Genomic DNA, 22,983 nt, shown 5'->3' on the forward strand with positions numbered 1-22,983 from the left:
TTAGTAATTCAATTACTTTTCCAGGCATGGAAAATATAAATATGAAACTCCTTTTCCAGGTTTTTCATGACCATAGGAGTCCTGTAGAAAGCAACTAGTTCAGACAACCACACCCTTTCCAAGTCCAACATCAAACTGGAGAACATCTGACTGTTCCTCACATTTGGGTCACTGTTTTGAAATATATAGCATGCAATTTCATTCTTGGCTCTTTTACTGCTCTTCCTCCACCAAACTGTTTTTAGTTATGCCATGTACAAAAAAACATGTGGAAAGCTCATTTTCTGGCCTATTATTTGGTGCTAGTTTAAGCTTGCTGATTTTTTCTGGTAGCTCGCATAGGAGTCCAAAGAAGGTCTTCTCATCCTGGAACGGTTGAGAAAGTTACCCAGGGGTGGATAGGACCGCTTTGTTTATTGTTCCTACCTTGTTACAAATGATCACAAAATGGACAAAAACAAGAGAAGGCCTTTAATGTTTAACTCTTAATTACAGGGGTGGGGGGTAGAGGGAGGGTGACATGTGGTTGGCCCTTGAACTTACCGTTGCTACTGTGAAGGAGGTCAGCAGATATTGTCCTTGCTCAACTGTATCTGAGGAGAGAAAATGGGAGTCAATTACATACAGAGAGGAATGAAGAGGGAGAGAAAATTGGTGTTTGACTACCTGAATGAATGACAGAGAGATAGTGCTCAAGTGAATAAACGAGGGATTTTATGGATAAGTGAGTTTGATGTGATTGACTGGATGGAAAAAAACAAATAATCACCTGATGAAGTGCATGAATGAGTGAGTCATGTAATAATGAGTAAATGAAACATTGAGAAGCTGAATGTATAAATAAAAAAAAACTGACTGGCACAGTGGCTAGATGAGTTAATACCATACAGTACTGAGTCATTAATAGACTCATCCATGCATTGACTCATCACACAGCATTATTTCAACTTATTAGTGGTTGGTTAAATAATCGAATAAGAGAACTGGGGTAGTAAAATAAATGATTGACTAGCTATGCTGCTTAACTGTAAAGGTGCTTAACTGGAAAGGCTGAATAATTAATTAGTTGCATGGACGAGTGAACATCGGACTGGTTGAATGAAACTGATGAGTGAGTAACTAACGCGCGGCTGAGCCAGCCTGACTGACAGCAGAGTGGATAGCTAACCCTCTGAAGTAAAACTCAAACATGCAGAACTCAAGAAAAGCAGATAATACAGGTAAGCAGGCGCTGCAGCGCGAGGCAGAGCAAACAAGAAAGACATAGGGAGGCTACGCCGCAGACAGACAGGGAGACGCAGAAGAGTGGAGCAAGGGAGCAGATAAAAGAGGAGTGATGGAGAGCATATCTCCAGGCAGCGACATGGGGAATTACTGTAATAGTTTCTGTCACTCCCCTTCTCTGTCATCCCTCGTTCTCTCTCTATCTCTTCCTCTCTTCTTTGTCCCAACACAAACACGCCTTTCACAGAGGAGTGCATCATCTCACAGAGGCACTTCAGAGGCGGATTCTGTTCGTATATCTGTGCACGCGCATGTGTGTATGTGTGAAGAGAAGAATATGTTGTAGTTGTCCATGTGTATCTGATGATATCAATGAAGTAATTCATATTCAGTGGGGAAAAAAGGAACTGTGTTTTCTCATACTGCACAGGAGTGTAAGACTGGGCTTTACACATTCATGTGTTCCTGATTTTCAAAACTTTTATTGACAGAAAAAAAAATTAATCTATCTAATGCCACTCAGATACCAACTCTGGTGTTTTCATCTGTAAATTACAAAATAATGCAACCTTATGTGAAGTTATGTCATCAAAACAATTAGGTAACTTTCAGCCAACAAAATTTATTCAAAGAAGGGTTTTTTTTTTGTTTACTTTTTAACATAACATATGATAACATGTAAATGTGCCTTTTATTTATTTTCTTCGCAGGGGTGTTTGGGGGCAACACTTTGCTTTGCAATGCAAATATTTGCTTGAACAAGCCTAAGAGTGTCATCATGCTAACACCTCAGTGAAACTACCCTTATTTAGCCTGAGGCACAGCAGTACTATGAGCTAAATGCTAACATAAGCATGCTAGCATGCTCACAGTGTAAATGCTAAAATGCAGATATTAAGCAGATATACTGACATTTGCTAATCAGTAGTAAACACAAAATGACACAAAAACTGGGCTTGATGGGACGGTCATTAATGTTTCAGGTATTTGGTTATAAAGTATTGACCAAATGATTCAGAACAAGAACATGTGGATATGCACAAAGTGGATGAAAGGAGAGACCTCCGGCTCAGACGTGGTGAATTTACAGCTCACAGCAATTTAATACATTCCAGTCGCTGTCTTTTGTTCAATATCTAGCATCAGCAAAAACGTTATCGCATATGTATGGCTGGTCATTAGTGCAGTTAGCTTGTTTACTATATGTTGTGAATATATCTGTTACACTGAATGTCCCGTTAAAACTTTGTGTGGAAAACAAAATGAATCATCAAATATTCATATTGAAGAGCCAAATCCTATTCGACTGGCATAGTTCTGAGACGTGTACAGCCCTTATTTTTTACCCATCTAGTCTGCCTAGTAATTTAACTTTTCATGATCAAGATATGCTTTTACCAGGGAATTATCTGCACAGATATACTACTAATACATGGTATACTATCATGACTATGAAAATTAGTTCATACATGCAACTGAAAAACGTTAAATGACTTCCCATTCTGTGTGTGTGTTCAAGGGTGACCTTTAACTTACCTATTCCTTCGCCATCGTCCCAGAAGAATGATCCTCGAGCAGTTCTGCTGTCGCTCAGGGCAACGATCAGTCCTAAAGGATTCCTCCGACTGAAATAAAATGGGTAGAGAGGGTTATAGCAGATTGCTAAAGGACAACATCTATTTATACCTGCTGCTGAGGACAAATACATTAACATTCCTGCTGGGGGGGATCCACCTGATCTCACCTCTTCTGGAGCATTTATCACCCTCTAAATGTCTCCCACTCTCATGCTCACTGCGTCGTTCTTGAAAACACGTTGACAATCATAGATGGCATTTATTTTTATGAGTGTTATACAAAAGGAAAAACACCATTCTTTGGCACCCTGTCTCTCTACATGCACAAACGTATGGAATACACACACTTGAACTTAGCACGAGGGACGCTAATCTGTAGGTGAGTGCCGTCATGATGTATCAGTCATGATGAGTGTGGCACATACCTGTAATATGTTGTGTTCTCTGGTTTCTGCCAGGGTAAGATATATCCCCCTCTGATATGAAGGTTGATATGGTCCAGGGGTGTGGGCATGCTAACCATTTGCCCGCGCACTCCGACGTCTTTGGCCTGATAAAAGCAGCAATAATTACATATTAGTAAAATACTCTTAGTAGTCGGGGTGTAGCAATACATGTATTTGTACTAAACCATTCAGTGCGAGGCTTTCAGTTTGGTACGTATTATTTAATGATACGTTCAACTATCCTATTGCACTGTCTATAGCAACCAACTGTAGAGCACAGTCACTTACATGACCATTGAGCCGAAGCACGAGCCATTCCAAACCAAAGACTTAAACTGTTAGCAGCTAAGCGACAGCTCACACCCCGTACGCCTCCTCTGGGTCAGGGAAAAACAGTCGCTGCGCTGCTTGTAGCAGCAGCGGTTCAGTTTGATAAGCCGTATCGAACTGAACCGGAAATTTTGAGAACGGTTACACGGCTATTAAATACTATAGGTAATTAAACTTTGATTTATTTTATTCAACAATTGCTTTGTGAGAAGTTTGCGTTTGTATGACAGAACAGCCAGTAAAATGCGTGGCATCTATGAAGGCTTCATCTGAAGCATTTTAGTAATTAAATACAAGCCAAAAGAATTCTTTGCAATGGTCTTTCAGGTTTTTTTTTTTTTTTTTTTACTTTGTCCTTGGTCCTTTCTAACAGTCTCTGTGTGCTGAATGGACAAGTTTAATGGAGGTAACGAACTCCTCTCCTCTCCTCGCGTCTTTCCATTTTACATGTCTCCATTTATATTGTTCTTTCTCGAGTTTTATTTGCTTTTATGATGCTGTCTAACAGATGGGGAGTCCCCTAGCTAGAAAGAGACAGAGCGATTGGATGTTTGTTTTTGTCATCAAGGCGCCTTCTGCCATTGTTGAGCTGCTAGTCTGTAATGATGTTGTCAAAGATCTCTCCTGTTAATATTGTCATTTGGGTTTTTTGTTGTAGTCATGGTCTTGTCGTGGTCTGTCTACATATTAATTTTTGTAGGGATTATTTTTAGACTTAAAGCACCTCATAGACACAGCACTTTGCATGTTCAATACAAGATATGTCCCACATACTTTCATATGTCATGCATTATTATGCATACACTAATCAGCCAGCCAGATGTGTTATCTTTTTCAGTAATGGATAGTGTAATTATTCTACACTGTTATCTACTGGGGTTGAATGTGTTGGTGATCGTCATTGTTCATCAGCCGGCAGTGTTTCTGCAATGCCATTGACAAGATAGGGCTGGCTTTGGATCAAATGAAAACTTTGGTTTTTTGTATTTATTTAGTGGTTGTTACAGACTTGGACTCACCGTGTGGTAGTCATACCAGCGTGCATTAGGAACATAACCATCCACGCTCCTGGCTCCCTGTCAATCACAAAGTCAGTTAATCATAAGCACAAGTCCAAGCTAAAGAAATACAGGCAGTTGAGACAGACTGGCGGCCATCCCTGAAATGATTAAAAAGTTTCATCTGTGACATGTATATAAGTCAAAGAGTAAAGGGAAGCTGTGTTGTATATACCTGATCAAGGGCAGGGGTGATAAGTAGAGCAGGTCCCCAGAGGAACTGCTTATAGACGTCCCATGTGGTTTTATCATCCACAAACCTGTGACACACCAGCACAGATGCCATTAAGCCTGACTAAAAAGAAAAACGTTCCTAACGCTCTCTCCTGTGTCCTCAGCCCAGACGACTGTTCAAGTACTCATTCAGAATTCAATGGTTTAAAGATGCAAGCCAAATATCCCTGCCAGACTCATCCTGCCAGCTCCTTAAATACCATCTGTGACTTTATAAGAGTCTCTTAAAATGAATAAATATGTTTTTTTTTTTCACACAGTTCCACACATTCACATCTGGGAGCTGCCAAGTATAGCCACAGTCATCTATGGTTGGCCACTGAACAGTCTCACTGGAAGTGAAACAGAAAGTGCCTTGCTCAAAGGATTCTTAGGGATGACACTTCTAATTTGTCTTCCCCTGTCAAGTTATTAAAATTAGCAAAAGTCACAAACCAGGTTGTTAAACTTCACTGCAACATTTCTGGATGTGTAAATAAATGCATTTTTAATCCCCCATTTCGACTTAACATCTGTAACTCATAAAGGAGGCTTTGATTGCAACATTTCAACTAGTTGTGAATGAGTTAGGCATTAAAACAGTGGTGCCGAAAACGTGTCGGAGCACTTATATAAAAGCTCTGCTTAAATTGGTTTTTAGTCCGGCAATCACCACATGTTATATTCTGCATACTAACGAGAAGCAGTGTGGTATAAAATCAGGTTATCTTGCCAGCAAATCAAGAAAAGATCCATCCAGGTAATAACTAAATGATTTCATTAAGTGATTACTAGTCAGCACGTTAGCAGGAAAGATAAGAAACGTGTGTTTTGTGTGTCTGTGCTTACTCGTGCAAGAGTGGTCTGACCACTGTGCTTCCTTCTGTATGCGCCTCATACATCAGTGTGTATAAATAGGGCAGGAGGGTGTAACGGATGTTCAGGATGTCACGGGACGCCTCGGAGAAGGCGGAATCCCAAGCAACAGGATCTTGTCTCTGAAAGGGAAAGAGTGTAAATATGGTGGTTACTCACAGTTCTGCCAAAATGATTAGTGATAAAAATTCCAACTCTGTCCTAATTAGTTATTGTGACAAATTGGTGTAGAAAAAAATTTGCAATGACTCACAGCAGTTTATTGAAACATTTTTGTATTACTGCTTAGTCTTTCAATTTCGGTCAGTGCAATCTTTCTTTTTTGTCTTCTTTTTATGAATTAGTTATTTAATAGGGGAAGTATCTGCATACGCCATTTTCGACTTCTGACCTCTCCTGTGTAATGTTTAAACTTTTTTAATTTCTTATTCTGTCTTTTCTATAAATATGTATGTGCCAATACAACTAAACTAAAAAAAGGATTTTGGCTTTCTGGTCTTGTGAAATTTTCACTTATATTGTTACTCGCAACTGACCACATGCTGAGCACTACCCTCGTACTGTTGCTACACCTGACAAGATTCATGTTCCTGCTCAGCACATACATCTCAATGAGTCTTTTACATGGTTAAATAAAGGATATATATATATGTACGGTTTATAGCTATAACGACCATTGATTTTTCCGTCTGGCTTGAGATCGGTCACAGGCAGATTTTATCAATTGTACCTATCGAGTAGTTAATATAATGTTAGGAAATGGTTGAAATTCTGTCTGCTGTTGAATTTTTAATGTTTCGAGCTCTGCCCAGGGTCTTTAATATGCACTTTATGACTATATACATGATTTTGACTGAGGGTAAAGCTGCATGTGTCTGGCAAAAGATCAACATGCTCTGTTAAGGATCCAAGAATACGCCTTTGACTAAGTTCATATATTGCATTGATATAGTTAGGCCGGAGAATCAAGAGTATAATAAGGAAAAATGTAAGATCATACTGTTATGTAACCCTTTTTACTTGTATACTTGAACACAATGTTTAAATTTAAAATTGCAAAAGAAAATGCTTTAAGGATGAGGAGTAATTGACTTGTTTGGCAAATGCAATATCATATCATGTAGCAATGGCTGGAGCTGCTCGAGTGTAAACGTCCCCAAATTTGATAAGAGCATGACAATGTCACTACAATTATCCTTAACTCTCCAGGAACAGATTTAGGGAAATGCCTCTGTATAATTCATTCCTTACACTTTAGCTCTTGTGTTTTGGCTTTTGTAATACAAAAGAATAAACTCTAAATGAAGAATATCATCTTTATACTCTTTTCCTACCAAAATAAGCACATATCTGCAAGTTTTCAAAATGTTGGAAAACCGGCTCAAAATAGGCTATAGACTTGTTTCCCGTTGGCATTAGCCCAGAGCTGTGTGATGAGGATATGCTTTTCTGTTTTGTTTTTTTCTTTTTATGGTGTGTCAGGTTCAATGTCACAAATGTTATTTCACAGTAGCAAGCAGCATGGAGGCAGGTAAAAATGCTACTGTCATTACATTATTTTATATCCATTGCTTTTTGGTAAATGGACTTGCACTTGTACAGTCCCTCTCTAGTCTTCCATCCACTCAAAGCTCTTTCACACTACAGAGTCACATTCACTTATTCACACACTGGTGGCTGAGGCTACCATAAAAAGTGCCTGTTTAAGTCAAAACATTCACACACTCTCACACACTGATGCCACAGTGGTTCAGTATCTTGCCAAGGAATACTGCACTAGGGGACTGGATAAGCCGGGGATCGAACCACTGATCTACCTAATTAGTGGATGATCCACTTTACCTCGTGACTTGGTGCAGACTAGTGTAATTTTGCATAATATTTGAGCGCTGCATGGACATAGACAGATGGTATAATGTGGCAACGTGTCATTGCATTGGAACAACTAGTGCGTCCACCAGGGGGTCATATTTTCATCACTGCTGACTTGAGCCGCGGCAGGTAAATACCCATGACCACTGCAGAGTCATTTGACCTGAATGTCAGCGGTAACCTTACCCATTAAATACAAAAGCCAGATGTTAATGTGTTGGGATGTCTTGTTGGGTTTCATGCTCAATGAGAGAGGGAATTTAGAGCCCCATGCACACCATGTACACTTTAACATGCTTACAAAACAAAAGCTTGACCAACCTGCTGTTGCTAAACCATGATTGGATTATGACTGTTTGGGGCAGGTGTTTAACCCTTTGGAACCGGAGCCAATGGGTATGATTTATTTTTAAAACATGAAATAAGAGTAACCTGAAAGCAAGAAATTAGTAAAACGTACAAGAAAATTACATAAAAAACACACCTACATTTTTTTTTAAACGTAACTTAATTTTAAATATGTAATTAAGATTGTTGTAAATATAGTTGTGGTCTAGCTTTTTCTTTTGCTCCTGGACATTCTTCGCTAGCTTTTTTTAAAACTTGTTTTCTTTTTAAATCTCCTAATTTCTTGTAATTTGTGGGACCTTTCTTACCTAGCTGCTCATTGCATTTTATCACATATTTTTAAAAAGAAATCACAATAATTTTCTCAGGTTTCAAAGGTTTAAATACCTGTGTAAGGTGTCTGAAAGCAGCACAAGAAAAGTGATGTCCCTCTGGGTTTCAAAGGGTTAATTAGCAGTCAGCTGGTAGAAGGCTAGTCTTTTTTTTTTTTTTTTATTGGGTGATCTTCTAGTTGACATATAGGTGGACAATATGTTTTAGTAAATGCAAAATACAAAAAGTCAAGATAGCTGTAGAACATCCTGTGACTGAGATTGTTTACTTGTATCTGGAGACAAGGACTCAGTGTTTGAGTAAACACATTCACTGTTTCAATAGACGTACATTTCAAAAGCTCTGTCTATGGTTCATTTCTCTCAGTTACAAGCACAGATACACAAAGACATACAGGGCTCTGCAGGAAAAAGCCAGCGGAGTAAGAATGTATTACTTTTACATTTGTCCGTGAAATAAATGTACATTTACACACAGCTGAGTTTTTTTTATCTTGTCACTGTGTTTCAAGAGTTGACTCCTTCCTATTTGGATTTCACAACATGCTGAAAATGAATAACTTTAAAATGTTAGCAGGCACAAAGAGAGAGACTGACAGGAACACTTGCTAGTTTGCAGCACGGCAGAAATACTCAAATGGCCCACGTGCATTTACACTGATAAATGATGCCAAAAGTATTCTGCCCCACACTGTACTGACATTTACCTCATTTTAATTGGCAACAAGCGTAACGTCCCCTTAAGAGACAAGGACAGAAAACGAGGACACGGTGTACTGTCATTTTGTAGATATGGGCCAATCTAAATGTATTAGCTCATTTTCTCGAGCTGTAGTGAGGACAATCATCAGTCTGGTCAAGTACACACACACAAACACACACACTCACCCAAACACACTGTGAGGATCATGAAGATTTTCAGCTCAAGCGTGTCATCACCATATGCTCCTCCCTGTGATACCGTGTGTGTAGAGTGTACTGCATTTGCATAATTACGACTGTGTGTATGCACGTGTTTGCATGGCTTCTCTCAGTGTATTATGCAGTTAAGGGTAAATCTGTGTGTATGTGCCTCCTGTCTTTCGATTTAGGATGAAAAGAAAACATAAGATATTATCATAAAAATCATCACAGAGAGCAATAAAAATGACAGACATTTTCTTCCCAGCTGCAATTTAGCTGGGTCAGATTTGATAATAGTTATTAACTGTAGCCCAGTGGTTACTAAGTGTAAGCCTAACAGCACACGATTGAATACAGAACATTTCCATTATCTTATGACCTGAGGAGTTTACCAGATTATCATTTAATTTTCTGAGGAAATTTACAAGATTGTAATTACCTGAAAACCCAGGAGTTCTTCTAACTGCCTCCCTTTTTAGTAACCCTCCTTTTGCACCCTCATGCCTTACAATCAGATTTGTTCAGAAGTAATTATCGTGGTAAGTTGTGAGTGTGTGTGTGCGTGTAAGAAAGAGATAGAAAGAGTGAGACTGATCAAATGAATTTGTATGAGTAAGTACGAGCTTGCTTTGCTTTCACGATTAGAGAGAGGGCAGATACAGTTGGAGGTCAAGGGCAGAGTTTCACTACACAAACAGAACCAGATGAGTCTAGACAAAGTATCGGGTGTCAGTGCTGGTTTTGGTTCTGCTGCAAAGAGCTTCAGGCTCAAGGCAATTTTTTTCATTTTGAAATTTTATTTATTTAGACATTTGTCTCTTTTTTTTCTCTCATCTCAACTTCAGTCATCTGTGTCTATGCGTGTCATGTGTTGCAAGCATATACACAGTGGGATGAAAAAAGGAACAAATTATGAAAAAGGAACCTTGCTGTGTTCACTGATAAATATGACATCAACTACATACAGTGCAGCACTCTAGTGACAGCAAGAAAACACATTGGCCCTTATTTATGAAACAAATGTACGACAGAAAAATTGGCATGAGGTCATTTCCATGCAAACCTCAGCATTTATCAATCTGGACGTGAGCGCTACTATCAGATCACACATCAGGTCTCAGCTCATATATGCAAGTTTGAGACAGTGTGGACTTGTGGTGCAGCAGAGGAAATCTGGCTGAGTTTAATAATTGTTAATAGACTATATTCTGACTGGCATCTATAAGTATTTGCAGCCATATATTCACCAAGAAATGCATAGTAAATGTTAGAAAATATTATATTTTGTATTGGTCTATATCAGTGCGCTCTCTCTATCACAGCTGGGAGGGTCCTGGCTCTGTGGGAATGACTGCAGATTGACCGAAGGCTGCAACACTACGACTAGCTGTAATTGTGGACATGGAAAAAATGGACAAATGGACCGACACTTGATGTCCAGGCTTTTCTGAGCACATGACTGTGAAATACAGCACTATTTGCCATTGGTGGTATGCAGTTCTCGAGGGAGCTTCACAGTGGGCTGTTCCTCTCAGGGAGTCCCCAGAACTGTTTGGTTCTGGAAGTGCCTAACTTGAGGGCTGGCTATGGTCATGTGGTAGAAAATGTACGAATGTCACAATGACAAAGCAGCTCAGTCTAGAAATTTTAGAGATTACATAAATGCTGGAATGCACAAACACAAAAATAACACAAAAATAAAATAAATAAATAAATATGATGCAGCTATTCTGAACATAGTTGCATGGTAACTGATCGATGATTGCATATGACGGTTGCTCACTATCCATACACCTGGACTGCAAGGAACATATCAGAGCTCAGGCTTGCGTAAATATGACTGAACTCAAAAACTATGACTCCAGAGTTGCAGAAAATTTGTTGGCAGCGAATCCACTGGTGAAATACAATATGTGAAGTAAAGAGGTTTGGTTGGACACCTGATGTTCCATTTGGCACTGTGTTTCTCACCGAGCATTGGAACAAGGCAAAGATCTGTGTAAACTTGACAGTTTGGTGTTAACTGGGGATTAGTAGCAAGATTGATGATGTGTTGACTCATGTTTTGGATTTCCTGTTGGGTTTTTTTGTTGGATTTCAAAGCTCGGAAGTAACTTGTGTTACCAGTTTACAGCTCTGATCTATGCTTTATTTTTGTGCCCTGTACTGGAGATTTGGTCTTTATCATCATTATATCAAGATAAATTTCTGAGAGTTGACATTACCTTGCAATTTTGCTTGGTGCGTGTGTGTGTGTGTGTGTGTGTGTGTTTATTTTGTTAGGGTTTTTAACACAAACGTTAACAGATGAAAAGTAAAAAACTAAAAAAAAAAGACTAATCGAGTTACGACCCTGCAGTCAGTCAGTATTTGTTTTTCACTGTGATTGAAGGATGTGGACATGGATGATTGGGGCATACTCATCTCCAATAACTAAAATGGCTGCAGCAGCAATTTTAATGATATTTCATCGTTGTTAAGTGCACAGATGTAGTGCTCTTACTTTGAAATAATATTTAATGTTGGTATTCAAGCCTGCAAAATTAAATGATTTTGGTGCTGATACCATCATTATGTAAGAAGTAATATCACCAACAGGGTAATCTCCAAAACACTGGGTTTATACTTTTTAACATCCAGTCACTCAAATCTTGCTTGACTTGACAGTTATACAAGTGTCTGTGGGGCCCTCAAGGTAGACTTTTCATCTGTGGAAAACCAGAGGAGGGATTGATGAAGAGATGAGAGTGAGGAGTGCTGAAGAGTGAGAAGCAGATGGAGAATCCATCTCATGAATTCACCTAATTTATGGCCACAGTGATAGTGGCAAAAAGCCTCGTGACACACACTGATTGTAGACAGATACGCGCGTGTGTGTGTGTGTGTGCGCGCGCGCATACTCGTGTGCACGACTTCAAGGAAAAATTAGGTTATCTGGCTGTGTCAGCCCTTCTCATCTTTTCTCTTCTCCGCTTGGTCTTTCTCTTCATTTATCTGTCTGGAATCTACTCCCTCGCCCCATCTCATAAACCTTTTGAGTTTCTGTTTTGCATTGCAGAGCACACATAACAAAAAGGAAAATATATTTAGATGAACAATAATATGTCCCTTTGGGTGAATAACAATATGCATGGCTCCAATATGACTACACCGCTGAAACAACCATTGGCAGAGGATATATATCTTGTTTAATTAATTTTGCATTGTTCTGATATGACTGTGGACACTGCAGCATATTGCTGGTGCAGTGAAATTATCTCAAGGTCAACACTGAAAGTTGTCTGAGGGCAAAGAGACACTAGGCGTGACGGAGCTCTGGGAATGACTCTGCAAAAACTCTCCTCTCTCTTTCTCTCTCCGCTGTCTCTGACCTTGTGTACCCTCCAATCTGGTTTGTGGTGTTAATACTTTGTTGTCAAATGCCTTGTTAAGCAGACCCGAGGTTACAGTCACTAACTGTCTGATGATTGGGGATTTTTATATGGCTGACTGGAAAAATAATACAGTTTTTACAGTAGACTACATAAATAGCTGACCTTGATTCCCCTTTCTTCCATCTCTTTGTCCCGGTTCGTGTGTTTTTCTTTCCTCTTCCTCTCACTGAGCACCCTCCTCCCTCACATCCTTCTTCTCACTTGATCGCAGGTGTTTCAAAATGGGCAAATTGTTTATTCAGCCTCGTCCCAGCTCTCACGTCCTTATCACTACTCTGTGTCACCACCATTTAACTTGCCAAATTGCCATCTTGTTTTATTCTCTGCCAATTTTATCCCTCATCATTTTTGCGCTTTCTCTGTCTCATAGCCCATGAACTCCTCTTCCCCTCCCTATTCCTTTATCTGTATTTGCTTGTCAGTATTTCACCTCTCGATCCCTCTGTTCTTTTTCTGCTATTTGATATAAATACCTGCATTGTTCTCCCACCAATTCTCTCTCAATCCCTCTCACTTTTTGTCTGACTGACTCTCAGACTGTCATTTTGTGCCGCCCTCTCCTGCCATGTGTGTGTGACTTTTTTTTCCTGTCAATTTTCTCCATGTTTAAACACCCATTTGCAAGCCATTATTAAATGATTGGAATCATGGGGTGCATATGTGTGTGTGGAGTAGAGGTTAGGTGGTGTGCAGTGGTGCCCAGATCACCTTGAGAATTCAATTATATCCCCACTCCATGCCGTTAAAAAGCACAGGCACTGACACACTCACACACTCACACACACACACACACACACACACACACACACACATACATCTGTGTCCTGTCTAGTATTGCAGACTCCAGTGCAGAGAAAGTTCGCCCGGTGGGATCGATCTCCGGACGGGCGTTATTGGATTTCTCAGATGTGTTCCAACGCTCTTAAAGGTCACCGCTAGAATGAATGCCACCGACACTACACCACCAAACAGGTCTATCTTTTTGTGTGTTTGTGTATGTCAGACGCAGATTAAGAGAGATATGGGTAGAAAAAGCAATTTAGTTTGTATTTTTTGCAAACAATGGGAGTGCTGGGGCATGTTTTTCTTTGTGTAACCATGTATATATATATATATATATATATATATATATACATATACACAACACACACACACACACACATATATATATACACACACACATATATATATATATATATACATATATATATATACACATATATATACATATATATAGTTATACACCCCCAATTGTCAGAGCACAATAACATGCTAACTAGAGGGGATATTTGGTCATCTCAGGATTTGCAAGGATTGATGTTGAACACACAATTATGGATAATTATTGAAAAAAAAAATAATTAAAATTATTGTTAAAAATTGTTATTCTTCATTTGTATTTATTCAGTCACAGGTAGCAAAATAATTCTATCCTAAAGGTGTAAAAACACAATGTCAACCATATACAGTAGAATCATCCAATAGTTTCTACCAACTGTGACAACATAGTGATGGCCGGTAGTGTTTTCACCTTGTGTAGTGTGTGTGTGTGTGTGTGCGCGCGCTACATTCACTTAAGGTCATGGATTGCTTTAATGCGGCTGGAATGATAACATCACAAGACAGTCTTCAGTTTAGTATATTATTGTTTTACCATTACCAGTATTGATATGTCCTAGTAATTTTAATCCGTGGGAATACTGTATGAAGTGGCAGAAAAAAGTCTGAAACATACACCCATTTTGGTATGTTGCTCTGTAGGGACTATAGGAAGAGAATCTTGCTTTCACGTGAATGTATTTCTTCCAGCAAATGGGAGTAAATTTGGTGAGAATTCCCTGGCAACATCAGGATCTGAATTCCAGCATTACAGTAAACCCTAACAAATGAATGTGGTTGCAGAAATTTGACACAATGATCATTTTCAGATTATATGAATAACTCACCTGCAAAATGATCGTTTGTATAGAAATTACTAACCCTCTGTTACCTTGAATCTGTGAAGAAAACCATGTTTTTCTAGCTACTGCATAGGAGAAGCATGCTCTGAGCACATCTGGGCACATCTGGGCACATGCATGCATGTGATCTTGAACTCAAATGCACGCGCACACCCACAATACTTGTTCATATATAGTACTGTTTGTGTAGAAGTGTCTTAAAAGGTAACGTTTTAATGAAATGTTACAGTTTGTGTTTGAAAGTACTGAACATACAACTGGATTATTAAGACTTGGATTAAACTGCACAAGTTGTGTGAGCTCTTTTGACATAATTTTGCAGTTGTTAAACGAAGGCCCCTCAATTTATCAAGAATTTTACCTATTTTGGGGTGTCCCAATCATTGTGTAGGCATGTGAGAAAAATAAAGTTTGTTTTACAAATTCAAGGTAACTTGTATTGAGTCATTCTGCCATTGTAGTATTCCCTCAAGAAAAGTTAGCTTGAATGCACAAAAAGAAGCAGTTGTTAAGTACATCTCTTATGTATGTGTTTTTCTCCTGTTTGAACTCACCTTGTTCCCCTTGCCATTGTGGTTGCGTGAGTATGGATAGAAGGCACCCAGCTGCATCCAGCGCAGACACATCTCATACTCAGCTGCATTAAAGAACCCACATATGTCCGCACCGGTCTGAAAAAGAGAGATATACAAAAAAGCATCAGTGTGTGTGTGCGCGTGCGTGTAGACACAGATATGGACAAAAAGATGGACACCAGGTTGCAGGTGCGACTAGAAAGAGCACTGTCCGACCACAGTAACTGGCGTCACTCGACTTCTTTTGCAAGCGTCATGTTTCTGACGCGTCCTTGAGCAAGACACCACAGGAGTGAGTGATGCTGTGTACCTGACCCTGTGGCTTGGCGGGATCCATGCAAATGATTTACCATATAGGGATCGATGAGGTGTCAGATTATAATTATTATTAGACGCACTGAGGAGATGAGAGACGACAGAAGGACAGTATGCAAGGGAGAGAGAGAGACACAGAAATAAATACAAAGAGACAGCAGGACAAGCAAGCAAAGTCGGAGCAAGCCAGGACAACAATGTATAAATGTAAGTTTAGTTCAAGTTTTATGGGTCATGACGGACTAGCAGTGGGCCTCTTGGTTGGGGTGGGGCTTGTAATGACATGCTTCACATTGTATCTCAAGATGTCCTTTGATCAAAGGGTCTAGCAAACAAAATAACATCACTCAGGCCGCTGTAATCTACTTAGAGAGGACAAGGTCACATCAATAAGATTATGTCTTGTCAAAACCAAGATCAAATGATGATACTTACGTAAGGGATGCCAAACAGGCTAAACTCCATCATGCCTGTAGAACAAAGAAAATGGGGATTTATGTCGAAAAAATGATTCTGTTTTCTTCTTTATGCTGCACAGTTTGCAAGCATGTGTGATTGATCACATTTCTGCAAACCACGGATATGTTACAGTTGTACATTTCATATGCATCATATCAATGTTTCTAGAGTGCCAAAGTTCCGGTTAAATGTGAATGAGCTGACTTTGTCATTGTGAGGTTGAGGGGATGGTGGATGGCATGACACCTACAAGGCGGCTGCCAAGCAGCAGAATACTTTTTGAGACTAACTACAAAATCAATAGTTTTTTGCAGAGACAGTGGCAGCATTTCCACCCATAATTGTGCAACCAAAATGGGTACTTTAATCCAAACCATGATATTTTCTGAACCCTAATCAAGTGTTTTTTGTGCCAACGCTCAACCACACAGTAACCACAACATTGTTCAAACCACAGGCTGTATAAATAATGAACATAGTTACTGTGATGGCACCCACTAGTTTGTGGACTGCCATTTTAAGCCTCAAATTTGGCACATTTTGTTTTTTTTGGAACCAGAAGTGACCGTATTTGGACGCAAGGGTGGAGCTGTGTAAGGAGCAAGGAGTGGATCTGACTCCTAGGCCAAGGTGGCGCCTCGCAGACAGCCTGCCACTTAAAGCTGCTACACCCCTTATAATGTGTAACTTCAAACAAATGTGAGCGACATCCTTTTTTTCGTACATGGCTGTGAACTTCTCTGTTTTTGCTGTAAAGTTCGGCGTTGACACATGGCAGTCTATGGGGATTGACTCACTCTCGGAGCCAGCCTCAAGTTGTCATTCCAGGAAATGCAGTTTTTGGCTTCATTTTTTACGCCCCATCAGTGCCTTATTGGTTGACATGTAAAGAAATGTGAAGTTTAATTTTGTTTGCTACATAATAACATACAAATGTTACATATCCTTGTTTGCGGAAACCCTCAATGCCAATATTTATTTTGATGATTGAGTTGTCAGATTATCCCCCTTGTATTATCAGATTAGTTATAACAATAAATAGGGCCATCACCATGTAGTTTTTTTCAATGTATGTCTTTATCTACCTATGATGGATTTGTATAGCTGGTCCCAGCTTGCAGCATTGTCTCCCAGCCAATGTCCAGCCCATTTCCCACTGGAGGGGTAAGTGGACCTCGTCACCACTATGCCTCTTTTACCTGTCACGTTCAGCAGGGCGCTGCACAGAGAAGAGAGACGCAGGGATTTGCTTTACACATCCAGATAACACGTAGACATATACATTAACCAGAAACAGATAGAATGCAAAAGTGTCTTCTCCCTCTTAAATAAAGAACATTCATTTTGAAAGCGAATTAGCCAGTTAATTGTGATAGTTAAATTCAATGCGGTGCTAAAAATGAAACAGTTCCTGAGATAAAGCACCTGGGCTCAAGGCCCAGTGGTTCCCAGCATCCCCAGGCACTTCTGCAGCGAACTCTGCAATCTGGCCTGAAAGGAAAGTTTCACCGCAAGGACCGATATAGTTTCACATAAGTGATTATTATCACAAAGATTTGATGAGATTGTATTTCTTTCGATAGCTGGAAGATATCAGTATCCTGTGGCTGCACTTTCTTTCAATATGTGTTTGCAATGATACTTCCTGTGCTCTTCCTTTTCTCTTTTCTTTTTTTGACTGTAATGGGTGATGCAGGGTTGCAAGATTGGGATTATTACACTAATTTGTCCACTTCCAAATGTAATCTGATCAATAGAAACACATTTATTTGGACACACACAGGAAGGCACACAAATATAAATACATTTTCACTTACTCATAGGTGGGCTTGGTGTGGGACCAGCCATAGAGGTTGTGGACGTCATAGTGTCTGACTCTCTTTCCATCGCTGAGTATCTGCTCGCTGTTCATGCACAGAGTCTTGTGGTTTAATCCGAGGTGTTTAGACTCCAGCGCTTTAAGGAGGGCACACCAACACACACATTTGGATATATTTCAAATTTCAAAATGACATCATGGCTTTAAAATCTCATTACAACATGAGGAGAACAAAAAATAGAATTGCGTGTATTACGTGGCATATATGGAGGGTTTTCTAGAAGCGGATTGCCGAGACATTTCCCTCCAACTGTACCATGGACAAAACTGGCGGGCTCATTCATGTCCTACAAAGGAAAGAAAAAATGACAGTGACAAGAAAATCAGGCAGAATGAGGTAGTAAGGTCACTTTATTTAAATATTTTAGGCCACTCACAATCCAAATGCCATCAAATGTTGTGTTCTTGTAGAAATCGTGGATTTCTTGTTGCCACCAGGCTGCTGTTTTAGTGCGGAAGAAGTCGGGGAATGCGGTGTATGCCCTGTATATCTGAAAATTGGATAGTCAAATGATCAGAACATGTAATGCTGAGCACTTAAAAACCCAAGTCTTAAAGATCTCGCATATTTTATAAACATAATATGTCGGAGGACAGGTAGTGTTATGTGTTAGTGTGGTGAATGTGGAAAGTATTGTACCTTTACTTGAGTATCCCAGTCCAGAGATTCATCTACTGTGACATTGGGGTAATCTGGCCATACCTGCAAAAAAATATATAAATACTGTAGCACCACACACGATGTAAAATCATCATTAATTGGTTTTGTATTTTTCCACTTGTTTGTTTGGCGATCCATTCCCTCTTACCTTCCCCCACACAATTTCATCACTGATGTTTTTGGGCCATTTAATGAAGACATCCGCTGCTTTACCTCTCTCAAAGGCAGGGTAATGACGTGTCTCATTGCCTGAGATGGCTGGATCCTGGAATTCAATACACACAACTCTTTAATATGTAGTGGAGACTAGCCATGGCTAGTGATTCAGTAATTTCCCATTCAGGTTTATTTTTAATATCTCTATGTAATATTTACACAGTCATGTGACTGTATCAATAGTTTATGGCATTACCAGAATGAAAATGAACCTCATGCCCTCTTCCCTCATGTGATCAACCAGGGCAGGCAGTCCATCAAACTCTGGGTCCAGAACAAAGTCCAGCTGACGGTCCATGTAGTCAATGTCTGCGTACTGCACATCCTGCAGCAGATGTAAACTAAAGCTCAAATTAACTGAAATTAAACTGAATTTGTTTTGTCAGAAATATTAGAACCAAACAGGAACTGGAACAACACAGAGTATTTTGTGCTAGCAGCATAACAAAATCACAATAAGAGAAATAGATTTTTGTTGAGGGCATGCATTTTACTGCTTTTTAAAAATTTAACTGCAAATTATGCCCAGAACTTAACAAAAGAAGGGAGCAAGTTATGTGAATGTAGTGTCTGAATGTTTGAATGGATGAATAACTGAATAATTATAGCCTGAATAATATTGTTTTTTAAGAAATCTGCCTTTACATATGGTGCGCAACACCTGGGATATGTGAGAAGTTGGGGTTTCTGTTTTGCAACCCTCTCTGCTTCACTCATGTGCATGCTCTCTTTCTCCTAGTTTAGATCTGTACATTTCTCAGGCTGGGTGCCTGCAGTTTAGTTTTTTTTTGTTTTGTTTTTTTTTTTTAAAGCAATTGCTATGTCTAGAAAAAATATTAAATTAAAAGACCACAATTTTTAGAAAAGTGGGTTCATTATGAAAACATTCATTATAAACTAAAACCACAATAAATGCAATATTTATATGTGTTGTTTTAAGGAGTTATCAGATCACCATGACTCTTTATGCCTTTGGGGAGTGGGGAGTAACAAAAAGTTATGGTTCATTAGAAGCTGTGGCTGCATCTCTCCAACATTCCTGAAGCAAATGTAGGCCTCCAGGAAAACTGCTCAGCCTTGCAGCCAATTTTTCCCGTGGCAACTCACAGTGTTACAGAAAAAAAAAAAAATCTCCTATGGCCCAAAAAGCATTTTTCCCACAGGCCAGCATTGTAAAAGACACATCTGTGAAACTGCTGACAGGGCACCACAACATTCAAGCAAGGTCAATAACAACTCTCTCTCTTGCAAATTTTTGAGCCTGAGAAAAGTGATTTAAAAATCTGTGATGTCATCACAGTGTAAAGTCTATGTGCCAAACAGGAGCTTATGGGCAGGGTCAGCGAGAGAAACACTACTGCGCATATTGCATACTGCAAAAAAAAAAACCTGTGGCTAGAACTTTTTTTGCATATGTGCCAGTCAAGCAACTCCATTGGGATGAATAGGTACCATCATGATCTGGTGTCTAGGTATTATTTAAGTCTATGAGCAAATGGGAGAGACTGTTCAGACTGCACCTTTAAGAGCTGGTGAGGGACATAACGTTGCTTGCTGACTCCCACAAACAAACTAAATACAATCTATTCTGTGGTAAATCACTAGTACTGGGGATGTTATGTAAAAATAATTCACTAGTCTAAAATATGTTTTTTTATTTTCATTAAGGTGTTTTTTTTTCTTCTGCGTAGCTATTTGGCAACCCTCTTCGGAGTTGGGACCCTCAGATTCAGAACTGTTGGGTTTGTCTGCTAGTCTAGCTGATGTTTAGCCTTTGTAAGTAGCTATATTTCCCCCTACTTTGATTCCAGTCAATGATGTAGGATTCTTTTTGGCTGGCATCAGCTCCTTGCAGCTTAGACCTTTGTGAAAGCATATTCAGGGGATCACTTGGTTATGAATGGAAATTCTTATGTTCTGTTCTGCATGATGAAGAGGATTAGATCCTGGTGTGTTTCCATGTCAAATACAACGCTGCCACAGGTTGATATTACTTATGTTATTCATGTGAGCTCCAGATTTCACTTTCAGAGAAAATAACTTGTTCTGTTACAAACTGGAAATGTCTTAAGGTTGTGAAACCTACGGTGAAATGGATTTCAAATTAAATTAAAGGTCATGTGTTATTAGGTTAAATCCATGAAGTTAATGTTTCCATTTTGCTTTTGCCCAGTAACTTATTTTATGTAATTTTGTTTTATGTAGTTATTGTCCACATACAATGAATCATATTGTAAATATAGGTATATACTGTGTTGGCTTGAGCGCAGTCCATTCCACTGAGTGCATGTCCCTTTACTGTTCAACTACAGTCGAATCTATCAGATTGCATTTGCTCGTATCTCGGCAGTAACATGATTCCTTTGGTTTGGGACTCTGATCAAATTAAATCAGTGTTTCCGTAAAAACAGGCAAACATATGGGAATTTAAATGGATAAGATGTATGTGGGCAGCATCAGGATTGTGTCCCGTAAAATTTTGTTATTTCAGAGCATATGAGATTAGGATTTATGTTTTGTAGTGACTTTTATGCTGACAGAATTTTTTCCTGCCACATAATTGTAATCCGTACTCTTGTGGCCACTCTTACCTTGAATTTACATGTCTTAAAAAAATATTTGTCTGGGAACTCACATAGGGTATACCCGCTTTCCTCATGTCTTTGTATAGATCTGCTATCTCCTGGTCATTTGCGTAACCATAGCGACAGAGCTGGAACCCAAGGGACCAATAGGCAGGTAGAACGGGTCGTCCAATCAGCTGTTAAAAAGAAAAACAAACAAGGAAGTCAAAACAGTTCAGCACAGGAAAAAGTTGTTTTGCAGGAAAACAGGACGGTGTCCACAAAGTGTTTGTTTGATTGTCTGTGTGTGTGTGTGTGCGTGTGTGTTTAGATAGGCTAAATGAGAGAACGCAATGAAGCGAGGAACTCCCAGCTGCTGCAGTCCATCAACAGCGGCCCAGGGCCAGACACAAAACACACACACACACACACACACACACATAGGCGCAGACGCACACACAAATGAACACAGTTACACACACGAGCAAACTAGAAGTCCAAGAAGACTCACTGCAGTGTACTCCTGCACCACCATTTCAGGCGTAGGTCCCAGGACCATGTAGAAATCCAGGATGCCTCCCACAGTTCGGTAAGTCAGAGCTGGAGTAGGCTGGAAAGTGACATCTGGACGCAAAGCAAATAAGATTAAAAATGTATATGAAGTGGTATGTACAATATGTGTCCCTGCTCATTTACTATGTGTGCCACATGCATGTTTTAGCACTTTAAGATTAGGCAAGCAGTGCAGGCAGGCAGGCAGGCAGAAAAGATGGGAAAACAGCAACATTTTATTCTATAGAAGTACAGAGTGTGAGCCTTCTTTTATGAAAACTGGTTGGAATTCATGAAACAAAGTTGGTAGTTCTTTCACTTTTTTGTGACGACAGATTAGAACAGATCAAGACATGAAATGGCTTCAGAAGGGCATTGGCACAGAGTGAGTCACTCAGTTCTTGCAAAGTGAGAAATGTATGTCTATAGTAGTGTCTGTGTGGTGCATGTTAATTTCTCTGTGTTTAGAGAGTGTGTATTACTGCTCAGTATGCAAATATACAGTCGTGATGAGTAGAAAGTGCTCAAAGCCCTTACATAAGACTCCCTGTCAAATGGCATTTGCTCAGAACATGGGAAGTAGTCTCCTTCATATGTAATTATGTGACATGCCACATAGGCACACCGCATCAGACAAACTGTGCCGTCAGCAAAGGGAAGTATACTGTATAGTGGAATGGCATAAAACTTACAATAAAAAAGTATCAAATATATCACACTTTCAAGACCCATCTCAATCAATAGTTCAAGGGAAACTGTGAGACTGTCACTTTTAACTCAACATGTCATAAAATATATTTGTCTTTTTTTTTTTCTTGTGTATTGTTGGAATGCTGCCTGTGGACTACAGCTGCCCATTCTCATTCAAAACTTGTTGAATACCGCCACTTGGTCAGTAATTTCGGCATCAGACACCAATGCACAAAGGCAACTTTTGCTGCAATATGATACAGCACCAGATGGCATCGCTTTATAATGTGGCCAGACAGCACCTTTTGTGGCGGTATCATACACTGCCAGGCGGCGTCAGTTTAAAATACGCCCGGAAACAACATAATATAAGGAGCTGTCCCTAAAGGAGAATGCATCCAACAAACCCTGGACTTTCAACCTGGGAGCTTGCTGTTTGCTTCCTGTATGAATGTTGAGCCAAACTGTGATGATGTTCTCTAAACCTAACCTCATGCG

General features: G+C 39.5%; 1 protein-coding gene across 1 annotated transcript in view; it reads right to left on the reverse strand.

Moving 5' to 3' along the window:
- Positions 1-22,983, reverse strand: part of si (sucrase-isomaltase (alpha-glucosidase)) — an 84,802-nt gene that overhangs the window by 7,268 nt on the left and 54,551 nt on the right. Inside the window, 17 exon segments of the mRNA XM_042486938.1 lie at positions 544-593; positions 2,761-2,849; positions 3,227-3,351; positions 4,597-4,653; positions 4,811-4,895; positions 5,698-5,846; positions 15,129-15,245; positions 15,900-15,934; positions 17,009-17,142; positions 17,741-17,879; positions 17,999-18,089; positions 18,180-18,293; positions 18,443-18,505; positions 18,612-18,728; positions 18,876-19,004; positions 21,315-21,440; positions 21,755-21,867. Of these exon segments, the coding sequence (XP_042342872.1) occupies positions 544-593; positions 2,761-2,849; positions 3,227-3,351; positions 4,597-4,653; positions 4,811-4,895; positions 5,698-5,846; positions 15,129-15,245; positions 15,900-15,934; positions 17,009-17,142; positions 17,741-17,879; positions 17,999-18,089; positions 18,180-18,293; positions 18,443-18,505; positions 18,612-18,728; positions 18,876-19,004; positions 21,315-21,440; positions 21,755-21,867 (1,733 nt within the window).

Source organism: Plectropomus leopardus, chromosome 5 (assembly GCF_008729295.1).
Source record: "Plectropomus leopardus isolate mb chromosome 5, YSFRI_Pleo_2.0, whole genome shotgun sequence".
Classification (NCBI taxonomy): Eukaryota; Metazoa; Chordata; class Actinopteri; order Perciformes; family Serranidae; genus Plectropomus; species Plectropomus leopardus.